Genomic DNA, 24,919 nt, shown 5'->3' on the forward strand with positions numbered 1-24,919 from the left:
AGCAAAAAGAACTTCCAAGGGTTCTGCTCCAGCCATCAATCAGTTCCAATCACTAACTGACAAGCATGGCTGTTGAAACCAGAAGAGAGAAAAATACATTCAAACCAATTTGGCCGAGCACTGGAACTGCCAATTTTAGTGAAAAGCTTTGGGCAATTTAATGACCTTCTTACTGCCTGTTTCATCCTTCTTCTCTCTTTCATAATGGCTTTTGATGGTTATATAGAAACCTTAGCTAATGTTAGTTCCCTTCTCAAGTACCTATAATAACTTCACAGAGCCGAGCAGACGTGAATATAAATTTCGTTCCCAGATATGGCCAGAAACTGCAGTTTTCTTTGCCTCTGGAGAGATGACAACCCTCACATAAAGCAAAAAATTCCTCTTGAGTAGTGACAGGAAAACCATACAGGTTTATAGCCAGGAGCTATACGCCTCCATATCTACTGATAAAGAAAGACAGAGGCTTCCCTGTGAGGCAAGTTTTGCAAAGCCTTACTCTGAGGAGAAAACTGCTTTGGCCACTCTTGGTGAGGCAGTTCTTCCAGAGAATAAAATTTAAAGTTCTCAGAGAAAAAACAATGAGGAGGAAGAATCAGATCTGGATGCCAGTGGCAAACACATGGACAGATCATTCTCATTCAGATGAGAATGCCATCACTCAAAGTACTTTTGGTGGAGGCCAGAGAGATATCTCACCGTGTAGAGTACAAGCCTTGTCTTGCACACATAGTCAAGGTTTGAGTCTGAGCACCATATGGGAGTGCTGTGGCGCTGGAAGATGCTCCAGTACTGTGAGATCTCTCCATTTCTCTGTCTCTCAGCCTCTCTCCCTACACAGACATATATGGAAAAGCAGTAACATAGCATACACACAAGATTCTATCTACACACAGAGAGAGACACACACACACAGAGACACACAAAGTGCCCTTGGTGTCTTCAGTTCCCCTCACTCTAACAAGGGGTTCCCCAGATGGAGTAATTATAAGGTATAGGCAAGGGTTAAAACCTGCACTTCTAGAAGTTGAAAAACAAGATCAGAAGAGAAAACACAAATAGAACCTGACCTGGAATTGGCATATTGCACCAAAGTAAAAGGCTCTGGGGTGGGTGGGGAGAATACAGGTACAAAAAGGATGACAGAAGGCCTAGTGGGGATTTCCTAGTTATATGGATAACTGGGAAATATTATGCATGTACAAACAATTGTATTTACTGCCGAATGTAAAATATTAATTCCCCAATAAAGAAATTTAAAAAAACCTGCACTTCTATGAGTTCCCTGGTCTTGACATAAGTAGAGAATATGTCAGAGGTCACGGTATTGAATGGTTTTGTTCCATCTCAGAACCTGGACTGGATTCAAGTCCTCCTAACACAAGTGTCCTACAACTTTCCCCCTGACTGAAAGGAACTGAGAACCAATCTGGAGCAACTAGATGAATAAAGGTGCTGATAGACAACACCCCCCCACACTCCCCATCCTACGCAGACCCCAATTTGCAGGGCACCGTTTGCTCCAGCATCCAATCTTACAGGACTCATCTGAGGCCTTTCCAGGACAGCCCAGACCCACAAAAGTTGGGGTTCCTGTAATAAATGAATTACAGGTCTAAAGACAATACATGCATGTTTAGTGAGATGCATGTGTTTCATGCAAACACTCCAGCTCTGTACAAGGAAGCACCATGTGCTTTACCACATGATTGGATAATTCCTTTAATGTGCAGGAAAGGTCAGAGAGAGCTTGCAAGGTCACACTGTTAGAAAGGTTTTCTCCAGGCACCAAAAGGAATTTGCTTCCCCTTTACCATCTCATGCCTTTGAGGATTAACAGTTTCAAATAGAAGAGCTTAGACTTTGACACCCCCCCCACACACACACATACAAACTACAGCAAAAAATATTTTCAGTTGGAAAAGTCACTCCATTCTAACTCCAGGCACCATTCGATAACTCTGTGACTTTGAATAAACCAAATCTTTCCTTGAGGTTTGCTCTCTCCTTGTTCATTCCCTCATATGAAATGACTTCCCATGGTCTATGGACAATTCCATATCTATCATAATGTACCTTAAACTAAGGGGGGAACCCACCTAATAATGTGTCTCTCACAGAGTAGTAGTGGAGCCACACAAAGAAATCATAAATGCTGCAGTTGGCGATTTGTGGCTGGTTCCCGTCAGGTCCCAGGAGGCCTAGCCAGTGCTGCGTGGTGATGATGTAGTCGGGGTGGGTGGTGGTCTTTGCCAGGTCTAGGGCACCCAGGAACTGCTCCCTCTCCTGAGGAGTCAAGGAATGGATATTCTTTCGGATGACTGGTGGCTTCTTCTGATCACAGCTGGGACCAGTCCAGCCAAACTTGCATTCTCCACAGTTGTAGCCGGCGAAGTTTCCTGGTATGTTTCAATAAAGATGAGGAATGAAAGGAGTAAGTTCATATAGTTGGCGAGAGAGTTTTAAATTTGAGTACCAGAGTAGATATGGAAAGGAAGGTATTTATATCCCTTATTCTATTCCCTTATTCTCCTCTTGCAAAGTTTTTATCTCTAAGTGACCTAAACATTTCAAGAATGCCCCTCAGCATATCCAACAGAGGAACAGAATATGAGGACTAGGGAGGTAATTCAGTGGGACAGTAGATGTTTGGATATATATAAGACTGAGTTCAACTCCCAGTATCTCCCCTCCACATATACAGAGTAGGAAATAAGTCACATGCTGGGACGGACTGAACTGTGTGTCACCACTCTCTCCCCCATTTATATGTTGAGGCACTAAGTCCTAGTACCTTAGCATATGGCTATGTTTGGATGTAGGGCATTAAGAGGTCATTAAGTTAAACGGAGGTTATGAGGGATGGCCCTAACCCAATATAAGGACCGATGTCCTGAAAAGCAGAGGAAATTTAGACACAGAGATACAGTGGGAAGAACATACAAAAACAAAGGGAGAACACAGACAGTTCCAAACCCTAGACCTGGCACTTCAGGCCTCCAGAATCATGAGCAGATGAGTTTCCTAGCGACTCCCTGAGCTAAAGAAGCAGGGAAAATGACAAAGCCCCGTTAGCAAAGATAAGGACAAAAAGCCTCCAAGAACCAGCTTGAACAAGTTTGATCCAAGATGGCAGCATAACGGGACTAACAGTCACCTAAAGACTCATCCAGCCTTCATTAACATACTAAAAGCATCCCCCCATTGCTATCACCCTTGGCAATCTCCATGGCAACAGCAAGCAAAGACTATATTTGGTTATAGGAAAAGATAGCACCTAGGTTCCAAAAAGTCACCACTTGTGTGGAGTTTTAGGAATATTCTTCCCTTTAACTCTGCATAGTGACCTAGACATCCCTAATCAGCAGGACAGCCTCTGCTCCCTACCTGGAGGGTGTTCACCTCCCAAGTGGTGAAGCAGGTCTGCAAGTGTCTTTCTCTCTCCCTCTCTGTTTCCTCCTCCCTTCTCAATTTCTCTCTGTCCTATCAAATAAAAAGAAAAAGAAAAAAATGGCTGCTAGGTGTGGTGGATTAGTAGGGCTGGCACCAAACCCCAGTGATAACCCTGGAGGCAATTAAGAAAAAAGAAAGAAAATCAGCATTATGCCAGGTGAAGAAAATATAGAGATTCCCCTCCCACCCTCCAGAGATCTCTCTGTTTCTCTATATCTAATGAGACTGAGGTTGGGGACAAAGAACCAGAGCACCACTCTGGCAGTGATGGAACACCAGAATGTATGTATGCAAGTCCAGTGTTCTACCACTAAATCACTACCCCATGGGCTTTTTGATGGCTACAGAAGATGTTCTTGCTAGTCTCACAAATGTTTTTTCAAGCAATTGTTTATTTGGGATCCATGCTCTTTAACAAATACAAAATAGCCAACTAACCTTTACAAAGCTCAATTATCTTTATTTCCTTATGGAAATAAATAAATAAATACTACATGAGAACATAAGAAAAAAATAAGCACATTCCAAGACTGAGTAACAATCAGACAGATAGCTGCGTTTTGTTTTTTACAACCATGGAGTTAATGTTAAAATCTATATTGATGACCGGAGTGAAGCTACGAAGTACAAATTATTTTTATTGAGAAGCAACTTAAAATTGCACCAGGCATAGATACGTCAGGCCTCATGGTGCTTGGACACTTCATTTTCACTGAGTACTTTCTAAATTTGTACAACATCTAGTTTTAAAATTATCTTTGATGAAAACATTTCACTTTTCCTCACAGCTTTTACAGGAATAGAGTATCTTTGAGCACCAATTGTATGAAGTGGATTTGAAGAATATTAAGTTGAATTCCAGCTAACTCCCCAAACTACCTAGACTCTGAGGAATAGAAGTACTCTTCAATAAAAGAGCCGCCCCCTTCCTTCAAAACTGTCAAGAAAATAATAATCAATTCAATACATCTCTATATTCAAAGGAAAAACAACTGTATCTTTGAATTTTGGGTCATCTCACTGAAATCACATTTTAAGGTTCTTGCATTTTTTTTACCATGATTCTTTTTGGCTGCTAGAAGTCAAAAAGTCATCAGTAACTAATTCTACCCCTTGCTCACTCACTTAACAAGAATTCTATTATAGCATCAACTACCTAAAGGGTAGCCAACATGAAGCAAGCCTCCCTCTGTGCTCTGGCAACTTCCTGTCCATTCAGATACGTTGTCACACTTGATAATGTCGAACTTAACCTCTCAGATCTGTCATATTAGGGTAAGGGCTCCACTTCATAGTCTGAATGTAAAGCAAGTACATGAACCTACTAGAGCACTACAAATAATGGTTGGCTCAGAGAAAGTTTTATGTCAGGTGTTATTTTTACTAGTATAGCTAGAGACCACACATCAAGTACTATCATAAATAGTTGTCTTTGTATCCCCCTTATTCCTCTACTATGCTGATGACCTCTTAAAAGTCATGTCAAATACTCCACTAGGAAAACATAAGGTGAAGCTCTAAATGAGTTTGATATATAGCACTAGAGCAAAGAACTCTGGTAAGGGAGAAAGAAAGAGGATGAAAGGACATTGAGATCTGGTTTTGTCTCCTAAACACCAATCAAGAAAAGATGAGAGGCTGTGCCTATGTGTTAAAGACCATACTGTAAACAGTTAACTCCCCCCACAATAAAGTAAAAAATAAATAAATATGAAAGAAAAAAATTTAAAATCATGCCAAAACTTATTTCTGTTTGGTAACCGGTGGGCCCTAGTATGGCCAATATTAAATATACACTGGATGCATGTAGAAAAAAAAGAGTTATGAATAATTGACTAAAGGGTATTTAGCAAGCAGGAGAAAGGCAGTGGCACACTGGGTTAAGCACACATAGTACAACGTGAAAGGAAGAATGGGAACAAACTAGAAATGAGGCATAGTACCTTCACCTACTGGATATCAAGGACTGTCATAACAAGAAAATATATACATAAACAAATTTAACTGCGAAAACACAGGGCAAAAACAAACAAACAAATAAATAAATAACTTGGTGTCATGAAAGACAAAAGACAAAATAAATAATTCTAACTCAGAAGACCAGAGATATTCTCGATTATGCTAAACGAAGACACTTTTTTTCACAAAACCAGTGCTGCCTTCAAAGAGCAGTGTAGACATACTAATATGGTGGTTGTGTCTGCATTTGCACTCATTCATGACCCAGAAGTGTCTTCACTGATATTTTTTTTCTCATTTCCAGCATGTCTCAGAGAAAATGTGCCAAAGCTATGACTAAAGTCAGGCCCCTTTCATTTCTGAACTCCTAAATCCAGTCGAAAGAAAGTGTTCGAATGCCAGTAACGTCTGAAAAGTGCAGCAACAATGTGAAACTCCAGCAAGCAAAATGTGTATTCCTTTAAGTTAGATTTCCTTTGTAGTTTCTATCAAGTTTGCATGAGTTCATTCTTTGCCTTAATCCACCAATATCAGTAGTGAAATACAGAGGAAAGGACTGCATTGTTTTACTGGGAAATGGAAAGAGAGAGAGAGAAAAAAAAAGGATCCTTGGATACCTATCCATCTAACCTTGAGCATGTACTTGAACAAAAGTGAAATTAAAAAAAAAAAAAAAGTCGAAGGACTGAAGTCAAAATGGAAAGAGAGTGAGAACAACCAAACAATGCACGTTCCTACATGAACTGCAATAGCTCCAACTCAGAAGCTATTAGAATAAATAAGAGCGCTGATTAGTGGATTTATAAGGTGCTCTAAATAGCCCATCCCTTTTAATTAGAGATTCTATTATTTTAATAACAATACTTTACACTCCCAAGGGGCCTTTCATCTGCAGAGCTCAAAAGGCTTTTTTACAAGTGTGGTTTCATCATTATCCCCATTTCAGAGATTGGAAAATGGAGACACTTAGTCACTTGTACAAACAAGTTCTCAGACAACTGTTCAAAAACTATTTGGTGCACACGTTTCTCCAAAGTCAAGAGGCACAGCTGTAATCAGTTTATCTTCAGAAAGGCCAACTGGCAAATCAGACTCAAAGTGAAGGCCTCATGCCAAGATCTGCTGAAATTCACGTCTTCCTGACAATTAAGTGCCGTCTTTTTGTGTTTTATTTTAGTCCTATAGAAAATAGAGAAGTACTCACTAGAGAACTTGAAGTCTTAATTTAGGGGATTTCCCCCATCAGAGCTTACACTTATTTCTCCTTATGAGCCTCAAATCTTTTCATCAACTTTGAGGTCGTATAGACTATGCTATGTTTTATTATTATTATTATTATTATTATTATTATTATTATTATTATTGTAAGAATTTCCTCTTAACACATGTTAAGTATCCAATGCGTTATATTGATTTTCAGCACAATGTTATACAGAACTCTAGAACTTACTCATCCTGTTTAAGCGAAATATCCTGCCTGTTGATTAATAACTACTAATTTCCCTCTACTGCCCCCAGCCCCTGGTAACCACCATGCCACTTACTCTTTGAGTTGATAAATTGGACTGTATATCTCAAATGGAAATATGTACTATTTATCTTTCTGTGGCTTGTGTATTTCAATTAGCACAATCACCTCCAGGACTATTGATGTTGTGACATAGTTTAGAATTTATTTCTTTTTTTTAAGGTTGAATAGTATCCATTTGTACTATATGCCATTTGGCAAGAACGTGGAGAAATGTGTGGGAATGCAAAATGGTACAGTTGCTGTGGAAAGCACCACGCTGTTCCATCAAAATATTAAAGCATAGAATGGTTTTATGACCTAGTAACCTCACTTATAGGTATCTATCCAGTAGTGTTACAATTGGAATCTCAAAGAGATATTAGCATTCTCATGACCATTGAAGCACCATTCACAAGAGGAAGGTGTAGAGACACCCATCTAGGCCATCAGCAGGAGATTTATCATGCAATTATTTGCCATCAATTTAACAAGGTTTAAGTCATTAATTAAGTCTTGTCATCTGAAGATGGGTATCTCTTAATATATTTTGACTGTCCCCAGAAGAATCTTGTGGGGTGGGGGTTGAAAATGGAGTGCCATTTGCAAAACAATGACCAGATTGCCAAGTAGGAAGGCTTTGGAGGACTCAAGATCAGGCTTTATATACTGAAGACTGCTTCCCACAGCATGAACAAAAACTATCCTCAGAAGACAAGCAACTCACTCTTCGGAGAAGACAGATTACAAGACAAGTGTCTTGCTTTGAGCTACATGACACATCACAGACTGATGATTACTGTGCATATTAAATAAGTGTCCAGCTTAGCCACTGAAGATTGAATATGATGCTCTGAGATTCAGAGGCCAGGAGCTATCCCAAAATAGTCTGCAAAGAGCTGTGATCCTGAATAAGTCTAAGCAGATCATGATGGAGAAGAGGAATTCAGTCACAAGGGGTTTGGGAACAGCTGTAATCTTGACACTGACTAAAGATGGAGACCATATGCCCTGAGGAAGCCTTCCTTCCATGGGTTGGGCTGTGGATTCGTGATGTTTGACACAGCATGGACACATACACGACAGATCCTGTTTCTGGCTCAGTAGCCTTTTAGGTGTATTTAATCTCCTCAGGGCAAGGTGTTTCTTGTCTGTTTTAAAAGAAAGTCACTATGATCTTAAATCATGGACACTTGTAGAGGAATATCTATATATATCCTTGGGATATAGAGAGGCTAATGAGGATAGAATTATCCCTTCTTATACAACAAATCCTAACAAGGGAACTTTTCAAAGTTAACCCAATTACCAAATAATGTGATGATAACAATAACTATCCATGGGAGTCGGGCTGTAGCACAGCAGGTTAAGCGCAGGTGGCGCAAAGCACAAGGACTGGCAGAAGGATCCCGGTTCGAACCCCGGCTCCCCACCTGCAGGGGAGTTGCTTCACAGGTGGTGAAGCAGGTCTGCAGGTGTCTATCTTTCTCTCCTCCTCTCTGTCTTCCTCTCCTCTCTCCATTTCTCTCTGTCCTATCCAACAACGACAACAACAATAATAACTACAACAATAAAACAACAAGGGCAACAAAAGGGAATAAATAAATAAAATAAATTAAAAAAAAAGAATAATCAAAACAATAACTATCCATTATCTTCCTGAACCCTAAGACAGCAGGAACCTCACATTTCCACTATAGAGCCTATATTTCCCCCAGTCCTGGAATCTTAGGGTGGGGTGCACTTTCCTGCATGCTTCTCTCAATTCATATCAAGTAATATTGTACTCGCCGACCACAACCTAATCAACGCAACGAGTGCCACCTCAGCATGCTTCACTTCAGACTGTGTCCAGAGACTTCAGGTGTGGAATGACAACCCTTCAGCTTCATTACTCGGGTGAGACCTTTCCTTTCATAGTATTGTCTAATTCTATTCCAGGTGGTTCACTTCCTAACAAAGTCCCAAAACCTAGATATAGACCAGATCTCCGAGATAGAGCATATGTTCACATGTATCCATAAACTAGGACAAAATATATACCTGAAAGCAAAAGTACACAATACCCTGCAGTGAGTACCCCCTAACACTTCATTTGCACTATTCCAGCCTTTAGGTCCATAATTGCTCAACAATTTGTTTGGTTTTGTACGTTAACTCTCTTGTCAGCCACCAGGTTCCAGATGCCAGCATGATGCCAACCAGACTTCCTTGGACAGACGACCCCACCAATGTGTCCTGGAGCTTCGTTTCCCCAGAGACCCATCCTACTAGGAAAAGAGAGAGACAGGCTGGGAGTATGGATCAACCAGTCAATGCCCATGTTCAGTGGGGAAGCAATTATAGAAGCCAGACCTTCCACCTTCTGCATCCCACAATGACCTTGGTCCATACTCCCAGAGGGATAAAGAATGGGATAGCTATCAGAGGAGGGGATGGGATATAGAGATCTGGTGGTGGGAATTGTGTGGAGTTGTACCCCTCCTATCCTACGGTTTTGTTATTGTCTCCTTTTTAAAATTAATAAACTAATTTTAAAAAAAGAATTATCCCTTCTATCCTTTCTATACTCGCTTTACAAAAATAACTTGCTAGCCAAGTCAAGAAGACAAGGAAGATGATGAGAGGGGTTAATGACTATATGTGATTCTCCAATATCTAATAATTTCTGCCCCGGGATTCTATAAAATGGCGATGCCCAGTCTCTGTAAGGTGAAGTACTCTATCACCAACTGGCCTAGAAGTATGTGTTCTAGGTTTTTTTCCCTTTTTTTGAACATAATAGCTACTGTGTGGTGCAGTTTGCAGTTGCACAGTTTATGTAAAACTTGCTTCTTCTCATTAGACTGTAAAGTCATGAGAATCTTTGAGATAGCATCTTTAGAAGCAAATGCTTGGCCCACTTAGAAAGATGGGTACCACATATCACTATGCTATTTGATATTAAAAATGTTTGTCATTATGAATTTCTAGGGCAAAACTAACAGAATTACCAAGATGAATTAGCAGAGAATTAACCATGGAATTTTCATCAAGAACTAACAGAAATTTAACAAAACTCTGAATTAATGAAATGATTACAAAACAAGGCCAGATTTTTTTAAAGCTAAAAACAAACAAATAACACTACTATTTCTATACCGGAATCAAAATCCTTTGTACATTCTCTCAGCTTATTTTTAATACCCTTATATAAGTCAATCATTTGCATTTTCTGATGTACCAGCATCATGAAAGAACATCACAAAATACATGCACAACTTGAAAAGAAAAAATTCTTATGTAGCTGGACTCTGTAGAACAGTCTAAGGGCTTTTCCAGACTTGTCACCTTTGTTTTGTGAGTTTCAAATGCCTTGCCAGGCTCTATGTGGTTATCACAGCTGTGCATAGGTGCTGAGCTCCAAAGGGGAGCAGACTGAAGAGAACTGGAGAAGGTTTAGAAAGGCCAGAGTGAGAACATGAAACACAGAGATTTCAAAGAGAATTGGTAAGAAAAAAGAGTCAGATCTTAGAGACAGCTGCTGGGCAAATGCTCAGTGGCCTAGATCCCAGCCAGAGGAGAGCAGAGCAGAGTGAAGCAAGCTACTGTGAACTGCTGATAGCCCTCCCCTCTCTCAGTCATGCAGTCCCCCTCAATTTTGACAAAGAGTCCCCCACACAAACTCCAGCCATCCCCTTAACAAGCAAGATGTCCCCCACTTGGCATCTGCTGGAATCCTTAAAAACATGGAGGATAGGACCACAGAGCACCTGTCCTGGATGCCTGCCTTGTGAATACCATGCCTCACCCAGCCTCTCTCCAACAAGTGCAAACATAGTCCTGAAGGAGGGGGCACCAGTCCATCTTGAGAAGACTTGCTCTGCATTCCAAGCTGCCTCTTGAGCTCCTGAGCTTCCCCTTCCAACAAACAAGCCAATGGTGTGTTGGCAGGACTTCATATAAACTGCCTTGGCCCATGTCAGAGCTAGTTAGTTGCCATAGCACGATGTACTTGAAGGTGCGAAGGAAGGAGATTGGCTCCCACTCCTTACTTAAGCGCCCAGAGCACAAACCAGACTGGCCTTCCAAAACCTCAAGTCTCATCTCTTCCTTCCCAGGGGGCTCCTTTCCCAGCCACAGTCCTTCCCTTCAAGGTCAAAGTTCCCAGGGGCTACTGGCCTCCCCCTCACCTGTGCAATTGCAGGTCCGGTCGAAGAACTTCCTCGGCCACCGTTCTCGGTCATCCTGGTTTCGCAGGACGTAGGGGCCACTCCAAGGCCTGGTGTCGGCTTGCACCTCAGTGCACTGCCCACGGCCTTCCTGGGAGCCGCAGATGTTGGCCAGCTCCACGCCCAGTGGTGGGCAGCACTCCCTGGACAGCAGGCTGGCTACTGTCATACAGACCCGGGGGAACTGTCCCCAGACCCCAGGCAGGATGTCACAGCCCAGGGAAGCGAGCAGAAGCCCCCAGCTCCAGGCCCACATGGCTTCCCACTCCCTTACTTCTAACCTGCTTCCTCCTTGACTTCTAAGGTGACTTCTTGGATGGTTCACTCAAGTGTCTGACTGTCAGGGTAGGATGGGTTTCTGTTGGAATGGAAGGTGGTCTTGGTTTGAGAGTCAATTTTTGTTATGCCTTCTATTTCTCTCCTCTTAGAAAAACAAAGTAATGCCCCAAAGAATCACAGCACCTCTGTCTGTGAGCACATATACACGTACACAGGCACAGATAGCTTTCTGTGACCCAAGCGGCCGAAACAAATCTTATTCCATTAGCAACGCCTGGAAGATCCAGGTTTAATGAGCGGAGCCCTCCTCAGCCTCCTCTTGCCCCCTGTTAAATCAGGCTTTGTCTAATTGAGTTAATTTGCCAAATTCTCCCGTCAGGCAGCTTATTAGGCTGATATTTCTAAGCTCCCCTCACCTTCCCCCTCCTTAGCCCTTGACTTTAATTGCCTTGAACTCAGTTCAAAAGCCAAACGCCAGGCTGCCTTTATATGATGCAGCCTGCCAGGCCATGGGGCCTGGAGGGACTGGGAGCAGCCATCATTAGGGGGATTAGCAACAGAGAAAGCCTCCCTGCGAGCACATGACCCACAGTGCACAATGAAGTAGATAAAGTTTCTGGCTTTGGTTCAAGAGGGCAAAGGCATCTTCATTCTCTGAACTCCTGTGCTCCAGCCAAGCTTGTGACCTCAGGCTTCCTGGAGAGTCAATAGACTCCCAGTGAAAGAGCCAGTCAGCAGACAAGGGAGCTTTGCTCGGGACAATGCACTCCTGACTGCTCTCTGATGTGCTAGGGAGCCCACTGCAGGAGGTAACCCAGCTCCCCTGACAGAAAGCAACATTGATTTAGGGCCATGGAACAAGGCACTGCTTTGTTCCACAATGAGGGACCTGCTTCCTTCCACAGGGTGATGTGTGGCTCTCCTGTTCAGCTGGGATATGCTGCAGACTGTTTTAATTGCATGAGGTAGTGTGCCACCAGAAATCTGAACTGTCATGGAGATTGTGAGAATGGCCCTCAGGACTCTTTGGAGCAAGGGTCTGCCAGTGACAGCTTTGGATTCATGTGCAAGTTGGGCATTGCCAAGCTACAGTCTGGGAAAGCAGGGCCTTTCCCCAGTGATTCTGGAGACAGCGAGATCAGCCTGCAGGGACTGGGGGTGCTACACCTGTTTGAGAGCACATGTTGGCATGCACAAGTACTTGGGTTCAAATCTTCGGTCCCCACCTACAGGGGAGAAGCTTCACAAGCAGTGAAGCAGTGCTGCAGGTGTCTCTTCCTTTCTATCACCTCCTTCCCCTCTCGATTTCTTTCTCTCTGATAAAACAAGCAAACAGCAACCTGAGATCAGTAACGGTGGAACACCTGTCGAGGTTCTGTTTATTGAGGGGGAGAATGGGACTGTCTCAGCCATCAGGGTGTGTAAAGGCAGTTGAAGGGAAATGACTTGAGAGAATTTCTGAGAATACTTTCTCTGTGGGCATAAAGGCACAGCATGTTAGACCCAAAATAAGTCCCTACAATTAAAAGGTTGTGTCTAGCTCCCTTCCCACCCCCTGGCTCTGGTCATGCAGGCATCAAGCCCCAGCAATAACCCTGATGGAAAGAAAGAAAAAGAAAACTGATGCATAGGAATAAATCCCAGGGTCAGTGAAATAGCTCACTAAGACTGTGTGCTCCTCTGCAGTGTGCAGCTCATGCTCTAGTATGACACCCACTGCACTAACGGAAAAAGCCTGGCTGCTGAAGTCGCTTTCATTTTCTCTGCCTATCTGTCTCTCTGCATCTATCTGTAAAAAAAAAAAATTGGGAGTCAAGCGGTAGTGCAGCAGGATAAGCACACGTGGCACAAAGTGCAAGGAACGGCATAAGGATCCTGGTTCAAGTCCCTGGCTCTCCACCTGCAGGGGAGTCACTTCACAGGTGGTGAAGCAGGTCTGCAGGTGTCTATCTTTCTCTCCTCCTCTCTGTCTTCCTCTCCTCTCTCCATTTCTCTCTGTCCTATCCAACAATGATGACATCAATAACAACAACAATAATAACTACAACAATAAAAAAATAAGGGCAACAAATAAGTAAATAAATATAAAAATATTTTTAAAAATATTTTTAAAATAAATAAAAGAAAAAAAAGAATCCAGCACAATCCCAAGGGAATGTTTGAAAAGTCTGCTAAAAAAAGCCCATGCATTAATTCCACCAGATTGCCTTCATGTCAGTACAAATGAGTGTAAAGCAGTTGATTAACAAAAAAACGATTTTATAACAAGGACTTGCAATAGAAACACTTGCAATAGAAACACTGAATTTAAAAAAGGCAATCACAAATGAGCAAAAAGACACACTAGAGGGGCTTCATAGTAAGAATTCATTTTTAGCACTTTAATTATAATAGGTTTGGGGTGAGTCTTTTTAGAATAATTATGATTTGCACACGTTGAACTTCCTGTACTGTGATGCTTAGGCTTTCCTCCTAACTAGGAAACTCACCAGCTATGATTCCTTTAAAGAGCCCTGCCCAATCTGCTCTCTTCTCCATTTGGGGCCTCATATAATATGGGTACTATTCCTCTTGATGAAATTCCACAAGACCCTTACATATTTGTACACATTGTTTTTCTACATGCTGTTCCATCTGAGTTGTCACCACTATTATCTCTTCCAACTCTTCAGCTCTATTGATTAATCCTGCAGCCAGCTCTTCAATCAGCTGATCCACCCAGGGTCTGGCATAATATTTCCCTACCTATATTTCTCTACCTATGCTAGCCTGTATCCTTTTACAGATATATACAAAAACTATATCCTGGGAGTCAGGCAGTAGAGCAGCGGGCAGGTTAAGCGCACTTGGCACCAAGTGCAAGGACAGGAATAAGGATCCCGGTTCAAGCCCCTGGCTCCCCACCTGCAGGAAAGTCACTGCACAGGCGGTGAAGCAGGTCTGCAGGAGTCTATCTTTCTCTCCCCCTCTCTGTCTTCTCCTCCTCTCTTCATTTCTCTCTGTCCTATCCAACAATGACGACATCAACAACAATAATAATAACAATAATAATAGCTACAACAACAATGAAAATAACAAGGGCAACAAAAAGGAAATAAATAAATATTTTTAAAAAATTTTTTTAAAAACTATATCCTTTTACAAATATATGCATCTCTCAAGACTATCTCAAATGTCTGTAGCAATCTAAAGGCAAGACACACCCAACAGAGTTATTGTTCGTAAATGAACCAGGCTGTAGAGAATAATTCAAGAATTCCTGAGAAGTTGGTATGAGTAAACACAGACCTCAGGACATCAGCCCAGCTAAATTCAGCTCATAGGCATCAGTCATGAAGCATTGCCTTACAAAAGGAAAGGGCTTTGATGGCAACTGAATAGCAGACTCCAGAAGGAGCTAGCTCATAGGTGTAGAGAGGCCACATATTGCTGAAAGAAGTCAGCGTACGATTCAGGACTGCTCTAAGGAATGGTCTGAAGCCCAGTAGAGAGAGAGAGACCCTGTGTACCACAGAACTGAAGGATCTGGGAGAAGAAAAGGACAGCATGAGAAGGTAATTTGCTTTATCCTGTCCTTTTACAGTCCCAGCCAGGAGCTGAATGTAAAGAGATGGTTCTGTACACTTTTATTTTGCATTTCAGCACCTGACCCCATTTTCCACGAGACACAGATTCAATGCGTGTTGGCGAGAGGAAAGAGAATTGGATGCTTTAGAGACTAGGGGAGCGGATGCGACCAAGAGAACATGCAAGACTCTGTAAAAAGGGAGCCAGCAGTGTGACGTCGCACTCGGCGCTGGGCCGCGGAGGCCCTACGCGGGTTCGCCATGCAGACAGAGAAGTGTTATTTCTGTTCGGGGCCCATCTACCCCTGCCAAGGGATGATGTTCGTCCGCAACTACTACAACGTGTTCAGATTCTGTAAGTCAAAATGTCGTAAAAATTTTAAAAAGAAACGCAATCCTCTCCAAGTCAGGTGGACTAAAAGCATTCCGGAAAGCAGCAGGTAAAGAGCTTATAGTGGATAATTCATTTGAATTTGAAAAATGAAGAAATGAACCTGTCAAAATATCAGCGAGAACTATGGAATAAGACTGTGGATGCAATGAAGAGAGTTGAAGAGATCAAACAGAAATGTCAAGCTAAATTTATAATCAACAGGTTGAATTAAAATTAAGAGCTACAGAAAGTTCAGTACATCAAAGAAGTGAAGCGAAACATTCACCTTATCCAGTCCCCTCTTGCAGGCAAAGGAAAGCAGCTGGAAGAAGAAACGGTACAGAAACGACAGCAAGATGTGGACATGGAAGATATTTCTTTAAAATCTCACTATTTCTACAAGTGCATTTGAAAATCTCCCTTGGGGACTTAGAACTTCTGGGTTAATGAGTTCACTCAAATGAAAGGTGATTAAAAATGCATCTCCGGCTTTGTGCAAAGCCTCAGATACCATGATTACTGTATTGTATCTAAGTGCTAGCCTTTAACTGATAGATACATTTATGTATAGATTATAAAGTTTGTAAATACACAAGTTCTTCTTCTTCTAGCGTTTGCCCTTCTTCCGTAGTGATTTGTGGGGAAGAAAGGACTGTGCCATTTGAATAATGGTCTACATTTATGTGTTGACTGATGACAAAATTTATGGCTAGCGCTAAGTAAAATCTTTGCAATAAAAAAGAGGGGAGGGGGGAGCCAGACCCTGCGTTCCCTGCATTCAAAGGAGGAAACAAATGACTCAGAGCCCGGAATGCAATTGGATGGGGTGATAAGTGTGTTCAGAGTGGGTTTGCTAAGATTAATACAGAGAAATCGTCTCTATTTTTCTTCTGCTTTTTAGCATGTCGCCTGCTTTTTTCTTCATGCTTCTGAGTGTGAAAATCCTCCCCGATTTGAGCCCCTAATGGACTCCTCTGTCTGATGTTTTTTGATCTATTCTCTGTTGCCACATCATGGGGAAAGGAGATTAGTTGTTTGTTTTTTTTCCCTCCCTGTGACCAAATTGTTTCCTAACCGTTGAGCATCTGTCTTGATAAAGGTTTCTCTTGCTTTGTACATCTAAGAGCTCTGCCTTTCCTGGTGGTGGGATTTGCTCCTCAGAGGACTGGCGAGTTGGAAGTGGGCTGTGTGGTTTCTGGGGTTTTCAACAGTCCATGCTCAAAGCTGTGTTTGCATAGCAAGCGTCTCCCCCCACCACATACACACTTTTTATTTGTGATTAATAATGGGTTACAAGATTGTAGGATGACAATGTACAGTCCCACATCACACCCACCACCAAAACTTCTGTGTCCCCACCGTGCTAGCTCCCAAAGAGAACCACTATAGTTCTCACAAGTCTTAGAAGCAGAGTGTTTGTTTCTGTTTGTGTTTTGGGGGTTTTGGGTTTGTTTTTGTTTTGTTTTGTTTTGCAAGTTCATGTGTATCAGTTCTCTTCATCCCATATATGAATCAAACCATCTGGAAATGTCTTTTAAAATTTTGGATTGTACATCATTGATTTCTACATTCATTCTTTTGTTGTAGACATGTGTACCCTCCGATTTTTATTTTGCTCTTGAGCAAATCCAGCAGACTCCTCTGGTCTTTCTGCAAGGGATGTGCAGACTGGGAATGTGAATCTTCTAGGCTCCATCAGTGCTGTCAGAGCTGCCAGAGCTTATGAACGTGCAATGACGACTCTTCAGGGCCTGACAGCTTATCAAAATAAACCAGCACTTCAAAACCTTAAGGTACATAATTGTGAATTCACTATACTGCAATCTACCTGTGAAAGGGTGAGGGTAAAGAGAGAGACAAAGAGAGCAAAGGAGAGAGGGAGAGAGACACTGAAAGAGAAAGAGAGAGATCTAGTGTAAAGGTGTGCGCTGCAGATACATAATCTGTAATACTGCATGTACTGAACACACACTGCTGCCTATATTTCATATATAATATTGCATGTATTGAATATACACAAGAATCTTCTTGAGTGGGTTGTCTTTAGAAAGTGATCTAACAGGCAGGGGAATCAGAAAGAGAAAGAGATTTATTTTCACTTTATGGCTTTAGACCTTTAGACTTTTCAACCAGGTGCAGAGTTCTTTTTTTGTTTCATTATAAAGCAGTTTAAGCTAAAATTTTAAATGATGGGTACCTGTGAGGATGTCATTACATAGAGAAACTGCCTGTCAACTAGTAAAGCTGACACGTAGATCTAATGCAACACAGACCTCTTTGTTTATTGGCTTTGCTGCTGAGTTGAATGGGCTTGGACAATCTGCTCCCTCTCTCTTAGTGTCACTTTCCTCTGTGACTCTAAGATGATAGCACCTACTAAGTGTAACTGTAAGGACTCTGTATGGCACCATAAATACATTGCGTTGGGAGTCGGATGGTAGCGCAGCGGGTTAAGCGCACGTGGCACGAAGTGCAAGGACCAGCGTAAGGATCCCGGTTAGAACCCCAGCTCCCCACCTTCAGGGAGGTCGCTACACAGGCTGTGAGGCAGGTCTGCAGGTGTCTGTCTTTCTCTTCCCCTCTCTGTCTTCCCCTCCTCTCTCCATTTCTCTCTTTCCTATCCAACAACGAACGACATCAACAATAATAATAACCACAACAAGGCTACAACAACAAGGCAACAAAAGGGGAAAAAAATGGTCTCCAGGAGCAGTGGATTGATGGTGCTGGCACTGAGCCCCAGAAATAACCCTAGAGGCAAAAAAAAAAAAATACATTGCATTACTTATTGTGACACTCAGCAAAGAGTGAATACAATTATTAACTCCATAATCAAATTGGAGCTAGTGGGGCAATATTTCACATTTCTACACCAGTGAATAATTTGTATGACTCACTGTGTCCTTTATGTTTGTTTGGTGAACCACTGCCTTCTTTTTTGAACTATCACCTTCCTAATCAATGGTGCATACTACTTTTATTCCTTTTTTATTATTACGAGTGATTTAAGAGTGGTTTACAAGATGGTAAGGTGACAGGGGTCTAGTTCTACCTTGTATCCACTATCCAAGTCCTGTGAAATGTCCCCCCACCCCCATGATAACCACCATAGTTCTCACAAAATGTTAAAGACATTACTGCCTTAGGGGCCAGGTGGTGGCACACCTGGCTAAGTGCTCACATTACAGTCCACAAGGACTCAGGTTCAAGTCCCCGGTCCCCACCTGCAGGGGGAAAGCTTCACAAGTGGTGAAGCAGTCCCTCTCCCTCTCAATTTCTCTGTTTCTATGCAATATGTAAATAAATAAAAATATTTATCAGCCATCTCTATTCAATAAACAAAGATTAAAAAACTGAGAAGGGAGGCTAGCGGTAGCGCAGCGGGTTAAGCGCAGGTGGCGCAAAGTGCAAGGACCAGCTTAAGGATCCCAGTTCGAGCCCCCAGCTCCCCACCTGCAGGGGAGTTGCTTCACAAATGGTGAAGCAGGTCTGCAGGTGTCTCTCTTTCTCTCCTCCTCTCTGTCTTCCCTTCCTCTCTCCATTTCTTTCTGTCCTATCCAGCAACAACAACATCAAGAACAACAACAATAATAACTACAACAATAAAACAACAAGGGCACAGAGTTGGGTGGTGGCACAGCGGATTAAGTGCTTGTGGCACAAAGCACAAGCACCGGCTCCCCACCTGCAGGCAAGTCGCTTCACAGGCGGTGAACAAAGTCTGCAGGTGTCTGTCTTTCTCTCTCCCTCTCTGTCTTCCCCTCCTCTCTCCATTTCTCTCTGTCCTATCCAACAACGATGACAACAATAATAACTACAACAAGGGCAACAAAAGGGAATAAGTAAATATTTTTTAAAAGGGCAACAAAAAGGAATAAATAAATATTTTTTAAAAACTGAGAAATAAAAAAGACATTACTTCCTCTCTTGCAGTGAACATCTAGGCAGGGGAAATGTCCCATCAGGATGCTGAAAGGTCATCCCACAGGGGAACATATGTGCAGAGACACACAAGCATGCAAACATAAATATATTCATACCTACTATACACATCAAATCCAACAAGCTAATCATAAAGTTTCTATTAAGTTTTTCCTTCTGGTAACTGTTGTTTTCGCTGGGCTGGCTTCACTGGCGGGTAACAGAAGACCAGGGACTCATGGCTGAGCTGTACGCAGTATCTCTTTATTCATGCAGGATGCAGTGCAAACTATAGCAAGCTAAGCTAAACTAACTAAAACTACAATCTTGTCCTTATAAATATACTAGCCCAGTAGTGTGGGAACAGGATGCGATGCAGAGAGGGTGGAGAGAAAAGTGACTGGTGAAAATCAGGGTGTGACAAGGAGAGGGGGCGAAGCAGGCGAGAATTCTGCCACTGAACCACCAATGCCCTGGAGGGAGGGTGGAGCTTGTTAACAGAGGTTATGTAAATAGAATACAGTGTTATGTAAATAGAATGCAGGGGGGATTAAACCAAATGAAACAGAAGGGGTTTTTAAAGCATACCAGCAGGTAACTACATCTGTACTTCTAAATTTAGAGTATGGAAATGTTTCTTTTGTTTTTCTACTTTATTGGGGGTTAATAGCTGACAGTACCGTCTGTAGACATGTAGATACAAACTCTTCTCTCCCCCATGATAGATGTCTGCAAGACCCTCATTCTTCGAAACTAGGTCCTTTTTCTACCATCTTACATCCAGGGCCGCTAGCCCAAACCCTCTTTTCCTTCCCCAGAGTCCTTTACTTGGGTACAATGCATCACACTTTGGCAAGTTTCACCTTATATTTTCCTTTATTCTTTGTGCTTCTTAAGTTCAACCTATGAGTGAGATTATCTGGTACACATCCTTCTCTTTCCGGTTTATCTCACGCAACATGACATCTTCAGGGTCCTCCCAAGATATGGCAAAGGAAATGGCTTCATCGTTTTGACAGCTGCATAGTATTCTGTTGTATATAATACCACAACTTTCTTCTATCATTGGGCACCTGTGTTGCTTTCAGGCTTGGGCTATTATAACTTGTGCTGCTATATGTGTGGACAGGTCTCTTTGGGAAAGTGTCTTTGTGCCCTTTGAATATATCCTCAGAAGAAGAATTGCTAGGTCATAGAGTAAGTCCATTTCTAATGTCCCGATGAGTGTCCAGACAGTAAGGAAAATATTCTTAACTATTATACAGTGCTAACACCTAGAAATGAAGATAAATGTTCTTTCTTAGACTCATATTAATGCCTGCCAAGTTAAGTAAGTGATGATTGCTATATTTACAGGGATCTCTTAGTTTGGAGCTGAGGAGTTGCCACCATTAATTATAAGAAATGTATATATGCAGGGGGCTGGGTGGTAGCACACTGGCTTAAACATATATAGTACACCAGAGAGGAGTGGGAAGAGCTTTGAGAGCACACCAGGAAGCATCATTCACTGTGAGTGAGATTTTAGAAAGGTAGCCATGCCCAGAAGACAGAAGTCCAGTAGAAAAGATCATCTCAATGGACCAATGAAAAGATGGCTCCAGGTGGAACTAAGGTGGGGAATAAATTAAGCAAGAGATCTCAGGGAAGGTCAAAGGTAGATAGCATAATGGTTATGCAAAGAGACTCTTATGCTTGAGGCTCCAAAGTCCCGGGTTCAGTTGTCAGCACCACTGTAAACCCAACCTGAGCAGTGCTCCCTCACATGACTAGTCTTGGACTATTTGCACCTTCAGATCTATTTGCACCTGCATATTATCTGCCTCAGTTCTTTGAATGAATTTACATATTGACACACACACCCCTGCATCTTTTGTGAATGAACCAACAGCCCCAAGAAAGGGACTGACCGTTAGGTTCCCTTCTTGGACCCATGACCAGCCCTCCCACAACAGCCTTCAAATCTTCCTCCTCCTTATGAAATCCACTGCTATTGCATAAACAGTCAGTTGGTGTTTATACATTTCCACAGACCTCTGTGACTACAAAAATACTGTTTATATATATATATATATATATATATATATATATATATATATATATATATATATATTTATTCCCTTGTGTTGCCCTTGTTGTTTTATTGTTGTAGTTATTGTTGTTGGTATTGATGTTGTTGTTGGATAGGACAGACAGAAATGGAGAGAGAAGAGGAAGACAGAGAGGGGGAGAGAAAGACACCTGTAGACCTGCTTCACCGCTTGTGAAATGACTCCCCTGCAGGTGGGGAGCCGGAGGCTCAAACCTGGATCCTTATGCTGGTGTTTACGTTTTGCACCACCTGAGCTTAACCTGCTACACTACCGCCCGACTCCCTAAAAATACTGGATTTCTATGAGCTGCTCTTACAGTGACATAACCAGAACCTCTAAGAAATCATTTTGTTTTGTGCTACTTTTCTGTATAGTTTGTCCTCCTTGTAGTTGAACATTTATTTATTTATTTGTTTGTTTATATTTTACCGGATCACTACTCAGCTCTGGTTTGGTGGTGCTGGAGATTGAACCAGGGACTTTGGAGCCTCAGGCATAAGAGTCTCTTTGTATAACCATTATGCTATCTACCTTTGCTCTTCCCTGAGATCTCTTGCTTAATTTATTCCCCACCTTAGTTCCATCTGGAGTCAACTTTTCATTGATCCATTGAGATTGTCTTTTCTTTTCTTTTTTTCATATTTTATTTATTTACTAATGAGAGGAATAGGAGGAGAGGAAAAAACCAAACATCACTCTGGTACATGTGCTGCTGGGGAATTGAACTCAAGACCTCATAGCTTGAGAGTTCAACACTTTATCCACTGTGCCACCTCCCAGACCACAAGATTGTCTTTTCTATTCTGTCTTCCAGGTATGGCTTTCTAAAATCTCTTTCACAGTGGGTGATGCTTCCTGGTGTGTTCTCAAAATTCTTCCCACTCCTCCCTGGTGCTCCCTCAAAACTCTTCCCTTCTCATGGAGGAAGCAGGTGACAACAAAACAAGACAGCCATATTCTCAAGTAGTCCCTCATAGAACTGGGGTTCAGAGCCCTGTTCTTCCCCTAGCAGGCTGAAGTCAGAACCCAGAAAAATATGCAGACATTATGGAGGGTCAGCCAATCTTCTTGGTGAAAATATGTTAACTCTCCCTGAAAAATAAAAGAAAAAAAAAGGATATTGAACAAGCAAGGTCATAGTGCACATGGGAACTGGAAACTGCTGAGTTAAAGAATAAAGTATATGCAAAAGATAAAACAAAACTTGCCTTTAAAATAATAAGATGAATAAACATCTATTGCTTCAGTTTCTGCTGAGCAAATTTGAGCTCACAGAACTTGTGTGAGTGGTCCAAGATGACACGGATGGTAAATATTTTGCAACAGCTCCCATAAAGAACTGATAAACTGAAACATGTTAAAGTTTGTGAGAACTGATGGGAGCAAAGCTCAGTTGAATCATGGAGCAACAACATGGAAGTGGCTGAGAAAATTCCTCCATTAGAAATTAGAGTCCAAGTTAATCTACAGAAGACACAGGATTAAAGCAAAGGAGTGACTTAATTCCTCATGCACCAAGCCCCAGCAAGAAAACTGATAGAAAGAAAAAAGGAAAAGGAGACCAGTGAGGAGTGACAGTTGTCTCTTGTTCATTGTCCCAGGTAGTGAAATATCCAGAATCTGCTGTTTTATACCATAGTTTCTCAAGATGTTACCACTGAGAGAAACCAAGTAAAGAGTGCACATGGAACTACCCTGTGTAATTTCTGACAAGTGCTTGGGAAACCACAAATATCATAAGATCAAAAGTCAGCACTCAGAAACTCTGACAGTGACAGCGTCAGCCTTCGTGGCAGTAGAAGGCAGTCATCACGGCCCAGAGCACTGCAAGGCCCATCCTGGTTTTCACTTTCCTGATAGAAGGCCCAACCCAATCTTGCAATATGGCATCTGTCACTGGAATGGGTTCCACATCTTTGAGAATTAAAAGCACATGGCACCTTCTCTTGGAAAATGTGCTTCCAAATTGAAATCTGAAGTCCCTCTCGGCTAACACTTTGAAAACACAGAGCAGGTCACTAATCAGTTGGAGAAGTATCCTACCAAGGAACGAGGACTACTATTTTGTTCATCTATCCACCTTTTTCTTCTCCTTTTTTCCTTCCTTGCTTTCTCCCTTCCTTTCCTTCTTCTTTTATGGAAGATGGACAGTAGTGGATTACAGTACAGTTGTTGACACATGGGCACAAGCTCGTCTCTCCCTGTGATAGAGACGTGTCTGCAAAACACTCTTACCCCCAACTTAGCTCCTTTTCCACCATCATTCACCAGCACCCCAGACCACACCCTACCCCTCCTCCCCAGAGTCCTTTGCTTTCATGCAATACACCAAACACTGTGCTAGTTTTACTCTGTTCTGTTTCTTAAGTCCCACCTGAGTGAGATTTCATCCTTCTCATTCAGTTTATCTCACTTAACATGATGCCTACAAGCTCCGACCAAGATGAGGCAAAAGAGAGGACTTCATCATGTATAGTAAGTGAGTAGTATTCCACTGTGTAACAACACCATTTTCTTAGACATGCATCTGGGTTCCAAGTTTGGGCTTCCACCTCTGGGCTATTACCAACTGTGCTGCTATGAATAGAGGTGTACATAGGGCTCTTTGGGTGGGTGCATTTGCTTCCTTTATATTTTGCCAGGAGAGGAATTGCTTTAATTGAAAGTAGGTCCATGTCAATAGTTTAGCATCTAGCAACTGAATGGAAAAAAAAATTCTTGTTAGATGAATAAGTGAATGAATGAGTGATAGATAACACTCAACTACTGTTTCAACTTTGAGCTTAAGTTAGTGGAGGAAAGGGACTGGGACTATTCCGTATAATATGCCAATTTCCTACAAACCAAAGCCCAAGCCTGTGTCTTAATATCATTTTTTCCCTCACACTCTGTCTCTTTACAGCCTACACATTCATTTTAGAATCTCTGGGAAAACACTTAAAGTGAAGTATAAGTATAAACCACTCATGAGCACACCACTGAGAAATTATTATAATGAACCTCTGGCACGTTATCACTGTAAATGAGTGTAATTATTCATTTCCTCTATAATCTTTTTAATCAAATTGGAATTATAGTATACACATTGTTATAATCTACTTTTATCCCCTACTTAATTATATACTGAAAGTATTTTTCTATAATTGGCAGTTGTCAAAATACAGAGCAGAGGAAGACTGTGAAACTTCCTTCAATCAAAATGATGACATACCAGGGCCAGGCAGTGGTGCACCCAATAAAGCACACGCACATTACCATGCTCTAGGCTCATGGTTCAAGCCCCTGGTATCCTTATGGGGATAAATTTCATGAATGGTGAAACAGTATTGTGGGAGTCTTTCTTTCTCCTTCTCTATCTCCCCTTCCCTCTCAATTTCTCTTTGTCTATATCAATAAATAAATGAGTAAATTAATAAAATGGCCACCAAGAGTAGTAGATTTGTCCAGCAGGTACCAAGCCCCAGCAATAACCCTAATGGCAATTAAAAAATAGAGTAAAACTATGTGGAATCCTTGCATTTGACACCTGAAGCTAATCTAACATGCTCAGTGTACTC

General features: G+C 41.9%; 2 protein-coding genes across 2 annotated transcripts in view; one reads left to right on the forward strand and one right to left on the reverse strand.

Annotated features, from left to right (window-relative positions):
* DCT (dopachrome tautomerase) overlaps positions 1-11,874 on the reverse strand; it is a 47,111-nt gene extending 35,237 nt beyond the window's left edge. Inside the window, exons 1-2 of the mRNA XM_060191756.1 lie at positions 11,092-11,874; positions 2,100-2,399 (exon numbers count right to left, since the gene is read on the reverse strand). Of these exons, the coding sequence (XP_060047739.1) occupies positions 2,100-2,399; positions 11,092-11,386 (595 nt within the window). The 5' untranslated portion in view covers positions 11,387-11,874. The remainder of the gene's footprint in view (positions 1-2,099; positions 2,400-11,091) is intronic.
* A 3,362-nt stretch (positions 11,875-15,236) lies between these two features.
* LOC103116899 (probable ribosome biogenesis protein RLP24) lies at positions 15,237-15,939 on the forward strand. The gene is given in 3 exon segments (XM_016189894.2): positions 15,237-15,392; positions 15,394-15,474; positions 15,476-15,939. Coding segments are annotated over 3 exon segments (522 nt in total). The 3' UTR covers positions 15,761-15,939.
* The last annotated feature ends 8,980 nt before the right edge of the window (positions 15,940-24,919 follow it).

Source organism: Erinaceus europaeus, chromosome 5 (genome assembly GCF_950295315.1).
Source record: "Erinaceus europaeus chromosome 5, mEriEur2.1, whole genome shotgun sequence".
Classification (NCBI taxonomy): Eukaryota; Metazoa; Chordata; class Mammalia; order Eulipotyphla; family Erinaceidae; genus Erinaceus; species Erinaceus europaeus.